This window comes from Siphateles boraxobius, unplaced genomic scaffold, assembly GCF_051911475.1.
Source record: "Siphateles boraxobius isolate OS27281-9 unplaced genomic scaffold, OSU_SipBor_1 130, whole genome shotgun sequence".
Taxonomy (NCBI): Eukaryota; Metazoa; Chordata; class Actinopteri; order Cypriniformes; family Leuciscidae; genus Siphateles; species Siphateles boraxobius.
Window position 1 is genome coordinate 42171011 of NW_027508734.1, and position 7724 is coordinate 42178734.

A 7724-nucleotide genomic window follows, 5' to 3' on the forward strand; every position below is an offset into this window, starting at 1 on the left:
GAGCCGGACCTTTTCACAAGGAGAAAAACACAGGTAGTTTTCATGGATGACTTCACCAGAGGGAATTGTACTGTGAAGAGAAAATTAATCTTGTCCAGAAAACTAGGTATTTCAAGTCTGTTACAAGACAACATTAATAATACCCATGTATGTTCCCCATCATTAATTTAAAAGCTACATGTACATTCAGAGAACTATGAGGTCATGTGACCTGTTCTGACTCTGTACCACCAAATATCTTATATCTCATCTATATCTAATTTATTAAATTTTACCATCCAACAGAAAGTTAAACTCTACCTTAAATTACTGAGCATTACTGGAAACCCACTTATTAAAAAAAATAAGTTTTACACAACAGCTATATTTAATACAGTTACATTAATAGACAGCAAGGCAGCGCAATCAATCCAAAAAATAATTACAACGCATGTTTTTGCAGCGTTGAGAATTGCAATTGAGCGAATGAATGGAATAACCAATCAGAGGTGTTTCATTAAGTCATTGCGTAGAATAAATCCACTCAAAACGCAGTTTTTGTTCAGCGTAACCTCACTCATTGAGTTTTATGCTTTCGCAAATCCTCTCATTATAAAAAAAAAAAACAAGATCTATATTTCAGTGTATTCAGCTTTATTGATTGTAATGGTAGTTTTCATGAGCACAAAAGTGAAGTGATTGAAAGTTTGGAAAGTGCTCTTTCCTCACTTTCTGTGTGTATACTATTCACAATTTGAATAAAAGTTGTATTTTTCATGTAGCTAATTAATGGCCATGTAAACACTGCGCAACATTTTAATCCATGCAGTGGTCACTACTTTTGACAAAAATAATACTATTGACCAAAGACACATTGTGTTTGTTAATTGTACTGCTTTTAAACCAGTTTGGATTTGTAATCTACATAAAGAATATGACATCCCCCTATCCTAGAGAAAAAAAAAAAACCTGCAATGTAAATTATGTTAAGCAAACTTAATAATCACAATTACAATTTTAAGGGAAATAATTACCAATTATGTTTTCTGTGCTTAACCATGCAGCACATGCAGTACTTAAATCTTACAGCATTATGACACTCATCAAATCAATGATTCATCAAGAATTTGTGTTTTGAGTCCATTATGAGTGTGCCTGGCCACATTTTCTCTTCATGATGAGTGGCAGAGGCAAAAAAGAGATTGGGAAGGAAGGTAACTACAGATAAAAATAATTTTAAAAGGGGGAGAAATTAAGAAGTTCATCATAAAAGTACAATAAAAAAGGCTCCTTCTCCTGACAAAACCAAGCTGGGAATAAATTAGGCTCAAAAATGAAATTCTAATGACTTCTCTTTATAAAGTATTTGATATAGACTATTATGCTATCTTAATGGGATTTTGCAAGGGCATGTTGGCTACTCCTGATAACACTCAATAAAACATCTAAAGAGCTCCTCTTAAATTGTCAGCAGGGACGTATGTAATGACGCTGGACTTGATCTCACTTCTTGCCAAGGACGTTGTAATTTCAAACTGGTAATAGTGTAGAACCCTTTTGCTCAGCACCCTGTGAATGTCTGCTGCATTTAAATGGACAAACAAATGGACGGATCGCACAAAGCACTGCAGCTTTCAAATAAAAAGCAAATAAATAATTATCTAAGCGGAGTACTTGGACACACAATACATGCGCCGGGGCAGCAAATGGAGGCTCTACGTTAAATATGCTTGAGATGTCCAAAGAAACATAGGCAACAGTACTCCTTTTGTGGAGAAGTGCAGACACCTAAACACAGCCCATAAGATGGCTTTTCAAGAGGGTAGAAAAAAGGGAGAGATAAAATAAATGCAGGACAGAGTTGTCAAAAGAACAAAAAAGCTGTGCAAGGAGCCACAATTTGTGAGGAAGAAAAAAAAACATAATGAGAAAGGAGAAACTGGGATATTGGATGGAGGAAGCAGCCATACAATGGAGAGTTGGTGATTCTTAATGCACAATGGGGGGGGGGGGGGATTCAGAGAAGATATGGACAATACACAAGAAGATCCTATGAAATGAGAGAGGGTGTGTAAGAGAGAGAAGGATATCTTGTGGCTTGAGTTTAGAAAAAACATTGTTTTGGAATGCAAGGTAGGACAGTACTTACAGCATGTTAGATAGGAATCAATAATGCATTAACCACCTTAGAAAACACATGAAACGACAGGGCAACTGTTCTTTTCCTGGCAAATCTGGACAATGAAAGGGCTGGCTTCATTTTGAATTAACCTCACCTAGCACTGAAGCTCTCTACAGGACATGGAAAAATAATGATATAAATTGATTATTTCACACGTGTGCCTTAGAATTTACAAAGCCATTTTATGGCTGCTGTAACAAAAGGCAGGCTATGCTTTAAATAAGGGAATAAATGAAGAGGAGAATGCGAGAGCTATTGGGTAATAATAACGACAGGAGAATGTGAGATAAGAAAGAAAGAGAGTGAGCAATGAAGCCAGATTTCACTGCTAGGTCACTTAATTTGCCCAGACACACAAGTGCACAGGAATGTTAAATGTGACCTCCTGCCCAGATGTTCCCAGTCTGTTCAGATATGCACATTTAAACATGACGCCACAACTAACATTCCACCTTTTTCAATCTTTTCTCCTTTTGCTTCATCTCACTATCCTGTCCCCCTCACAGGAAGAGAAAGATTTAACCATGTTTTGATAAAAGAGGTTGGGTCGTGGTCCAGCCACAAACCTACTGCTGAGTCGGAATAGCTGTGAACCAGAGACATATGTGATCCCATTCGATCCTCTGACGCACACACACACAGACAAAGTTCATCAATGCTGACAACCGCATCTCCCCTACAACTACACTAAAAGATGTGCCAATGTGTCCACAGCATGGCCTCGGCACACCGGGTGGCCCAACGGAAATGATATCCTTGACTGAAGAATGCCTTCATGTCTCTTTTAGCATTACATCTAAATGGCACTATGAGGTGAAGCAGGTCGATACAGGGAAACAGAAGCATTGGCTAAATATATATATATATATATATATATATATATCCAGCATTATAGTATTACAGTGTAGGCTGAATAGTGTTGGTGTTTATAGACACTCAGGTAAAAGTTTGAAGATTCAAGTATAAAAAATGTGATTTGTATCATAGTTCAAAATAATAAAAGATATGGTTCTGACCTGTTTGTTGTACTTGTTGATGGTTTGGCTACTGTACTCAGAACAGTGGTCTGATCCGATGGATATGTTATCTCCAGTGCCGACAAATGTGTTGGCCGGCGGCAGGTCCTGAACAGCCTGGTGCTTTTTTCCCGCTGTGGGCGACTGAGGGTGCAGCTGAACGGTGGGCAAGGGCGAGCTGGATTTGTAATGGCGGGCAAGATCTGGGCTTCCGGGGCCACCGTTGACGGACCGATAGCGGCCCATTCCTGGACTGTCTGACAGTTTCTCATTAACGCCATCGTAGCGCTGCCCATTTGGCTTGGATGCCTCTACGGTGACAATGCTGCTATATAAAGGCTGTTTGGACTTTTTCTTATTCTTGTCCTTCTTAGGTTTCTTGCCTTTATCATGTTGCTGAGGTGTGAAGAAATCCTCATGGTCTTTCTTTCCAGCCTCATATCCGTTCTTGTTCTTGGGACGGCAGTAGCGGGCCATGACAACCACCAGGATGATAAGAATGACAGTCATGATGCCTGACACAACCCCTATGGTGATGCTTAGCCGTTGGTTTCCCAAGTCATAATTGGGGTCTCCTGCAATGTCAGCATTGAGCGGTGTACCAAGACTTTTGGCAACTTGTGCCTCTACAATAGTGGCATTAGAGAGTGTTTCATTGACATAGATGTGGACTAGTGTGGTGGTGCTTTGCGACGGAACCCCACTGTCATTCACTTGCACAACCAGGCGATGAAGGCCAAAATGTTTTTGCTCTAGTTTGCCAACTAATGAGATTACTCCAGTCCAAGAGTCAATTTCAAACAACTTAAACGGATTGCCGCCAACTATTCTGTAGCTGAGGTTAGCATTAACACCTGTGTCAGAATCAGTAGCTGAGACAGTCCTGACCACCGTCCTTATATTGCTAGAAGGAGGAAGCAGTGTGTATGAGCTATTCATTGGAAAAGTAACAGTGGGAGGATTGTCATTTACATCCATTACAGAGAGAGACACCGTGGCTATAGCTGAGCGGGGCGGATCACCTCCATCAACAGCTTTGACACGGAACGAATATGTGGTTTTCTGCTCACGGTCAAATGCCATGTTTGAGAAGATGGTCCCTGTGTTGTTGTCAATGGAGAAAATGTCCTCTTCTTCCTCAATGTATAGACTCATGTCTGCATTTTGTCCTTTGTCGGCATCCATGACCGTTATCATGCCAACGGGGCTGTTAGGTTGCCGGTTTTCTGGTATGTAGAAAGTGAAAACATCCTGCATGAACTTTGGCTCATTGTCATTTTTATCTGCCACCAGGACTACCACAGTGGCTGAGCCCTGCAGAACAGGCATGCCTTTGTCTTTGGCGATAACTTTGAACTCATATCGTTCCGTCTGCTCCCTGTCAAGTATGGTGTTGACACGGATGTCACCTGTGTCTGCGTCAATGGAAAATATTCCGTTCACAGAGGAGTCCAGGGAGTAAGAGATTTCTGCATTTTTGCCGCTGTCTGCATCTAAAGCCAATACAGTGACGACACGCTCACCTGGAGCATTGTTTTCAGAAAATGAAACTTCCATTGTGCTTTTGCTAAAAACTGGTGGATTGTCATTCATGTCCCCCACTTTCACTATTAATGAATTGTTGCTAGAGAGACTAGGGCTCCCAGAGTCAACAGCAACAATGACCACGTTATACTCCTGCACTGCTTCATAATCAAGGAGTGCTGACGTATGGAGAAAGTACTTCTTTTTATTCATTTCACCCTCAACCTCACTAGCAGGTTTAAGCTGAAATGGAACATCGCCCACTACGGTGCAAGTCACTATACCATTTGGTCCTTTATCTCGGTCTGACACTTGGACTAAAGCGATGGGTGTATCGACAATCACATCCTCCGCCACATTAGCCACTCCGTCTTTGAGAAAAATGCGTCCGATTTTTCGGATGTCAATATTGGGGACGTTGTCATTTTCATCTTTGATATTGATGACCACTGTCGCCTTGTCAGTCTTAGGAGGCTGACCGCGGTCACGTGCCATGACTGTGAAGCGAAGCTGGCTCACGTCTTCTCGGTCGATTCGGTGCAAAACACTGAGCCAGCCAGTGCTCTCATCTAGCCTCAGCAGTCGTCGCACTGACTCTGTGGCTGCTCCGAAAACATACTCAATCTGTCCATTGACGCCAACATCAGTGTCACCCGCTTTTAGCTGGAGTATGGGGGCACCTGGGGAGCTGTTTTCTGGAAGGTCTGCCTCATAAACACTCTTCTCAAAGCGTGGGTTGTTATCATTCACATCTGTAATCATTACCCTAAGAATGGCTTGGGAGGAGCGTGGGGGGTCGCCCCCATCTCTAACGCGCAGAGTCAGCTCATATGAGTCGCGCTGTTCTCTGTCCAGTGCCCCTTTGATAATAAGCTGCGGCTGCTTCTCTCCGTCTGTGGTGTCAGCAACTTGAAGTTCAAAGACGCTGCTACGGCTCGCCCCCTCGTCGAATCTCCGCTTGCCGGTGTGAGTGTCAACAGAAGTCCCGATGCGTCTGACAGAGCTCTCGCCGTTGTCCTGAATTAACTCATATCGCTCTATTCCATTCCGACCGAAATCTCTGTCGGTTGCCGTGGGCAGGAGATAAAGTGTGCCAATGGGTCTGTTCTCCTCAACGGAGAGAGTGAGCACAGGTGAGGGGAAAGACGGCGTGTTGTCGTTTATGTCTAAAATAATCACTTTGCCCTCATATAGATCAACCCAGCTCTGCGCGGGTCCTATCATGGATACTTCGAAATCTATAAAACATTCGTTCTCATCAAAAATCATTTGACACTGCGGCAGCTTTTCGCGGTCTATCCGTCGCTCGTTCGTGCTCAGGTCTCCGGTCATGTTATCAATTTTGAAGTACTCGGAACCGGATTCTAAGGTATAAGTCACATCCATGCCAGCCGCGATGCTGAGGTCCGCGGCTACATTGCCTACCCGGACATCGGCAGGACCCTCCTCAGCCAAGCGGTACCGGAGCACTTGCTTGGCTGCGGGCTGACTCAGCAGCTGCAGAATAAGAAAGCAGTATCTTAAATAGTCCACAATGCCCGTAGTCCTCATTGTTCTTCGCAGATTTTCCAGCTAAAATGAACGATAGTTTTGTTTAACAGTTTTTTCTCCTTCTTCTCGCTTGTGTTAAAACGCCTGTTTCTCACTGCATGCGTTTCCACAACCGGATAGCTCTCTGTGTGCTTACCAAACTCAGGCAGAATAGCGCATTTCTGTTATTTTTCCCCTCTCAGACTAGTCTCGCGCTATTCCTTTTTCATTGATCTGTCCATCGAAAATATACACAACACTGACAGAAAGTATTCACAAATTCATTCAATATTAAGCTTGAAACAAACATGCCAAAAATTACTTGCTGAGATTACTCCGTCTTTGCCATGACTTGACATCGCCGAATCTTCATTAAAGGCAGCGAAGCCAGATATTCAATCCAATGCGCAATCAATTCATACGGTTTTAAATCCAGCTTTCCCAGATGGCAGTTCTCCGCTCCATATGATATCCCACAATACGGATTAGAAACTGAAATATCAGAACTTCTTGTTCTACGGATATAAGTCGCAAACGATCTGTCCTCTCCGTGTAACGTGTCCAGTCCACTCAGCTTAATAGTTCTCTCACTTGCACCAGATAATGAAAGAAAGAAAAAAGAAAAATTCTCCGCAGTGCCACTGTGCCGTTCAGCCTTAAGGCAAAATGCAAAACTGTGCAACAACAGAGTTATTATCCTGGCATAGATGCTAGGAATGTGGTTTTAAAATTCCAGCGCGAGGACGGTCCCACTGTCCAGCGCGCGCCTCTCACCTGCAGCAGAAGCGCGTGTGTATCTGCCGCACTCTGCACGCGAGTCTCTCTCTCGCTCCCTCGCTCTCTCTCTCTCTCTCTCTCTCTCTCTCTCTCTCTCTCTCTCTCTCTCTCTCTCTCTCTCTCTCTCTCTCTCTCTCTCCACCCCCTGTGCGACAAACAAGGTTCAACTTGATCGCTTAGTTCTACTGTTTGAGGAGTGTCTCTTCTTTTTTGTTCGCAAGGGAATCTTATTTCAAAATAGTGTCATTTACTGTCCAGAAATGAGCATTTGGAGACTGTTGGAGGTGCACTGTGCGAAACGCCTTCCAGAGGGATAGTATTTTTTAAATGAATTATATTTCTGCCGAGGTCGGATGGTGTCGCGCAAACCAAAACTGCCTAGCCAACCGTCAACTATCTAAAATATGTTTCAAAGATTTTTGCGAAAAATCTATAATAAAGTGATTAATAACGACAGTACGTTTTATCGATGGAGTGCGCGTGGCTCGTAACGGAACTGTTGCTACGGTTACAAACAAGATTATTTAGCACATTTTTACTATTTTGTGTCTAATCTAACTTTAGGGAAGCACGTATTATTTAATGTAAAATGCGTAGGCTACTTTTATGTAGCCTAGGTATTTTACACAGTCATATTTTGATTGGGATATCTTATAGTAGAAGTGGCTTAATTCGTTTGATAGCCTGTGTTATTTATTTTAACAAATAGTAACGTG

At 42.5% G+C, this 7724-nt stretch overlaps 1 protein-coding gene across 5 annotated transcripts in view; it reads right to left on the reverse strand.

Annotated features, from left to right (window-relative positions):
- Positions 1 to 7101, reverse strand: part of pcdh7b (protocadherin 7b) — a 154622-nt gene extending 147521 nt beyond the window's left edge. For 3 of the 5 annotated variants that reach the window (XM_077229526.1, XM_077229530.1, XM_077229528.1), the window contains exon 1: positions 3178 to 7079. In XM_077229526.1, coding sequence (XP_077085641.1) covers positions 3178 to 6252 — 3075 coding nt within the window. In that variant the 5' untranslated portion in view covers positions 6253 to 7079. Of the gene's footprint in view, positions 1 to 3177 lie in introns of all 5 variants that reach the window. The other 2 variants (XM_077229525.1, XM_077229527.1) reach the window with 2 other exon arrangements.
- Positions 7102 to 7724: the final 623 nt, after the last annotated feature.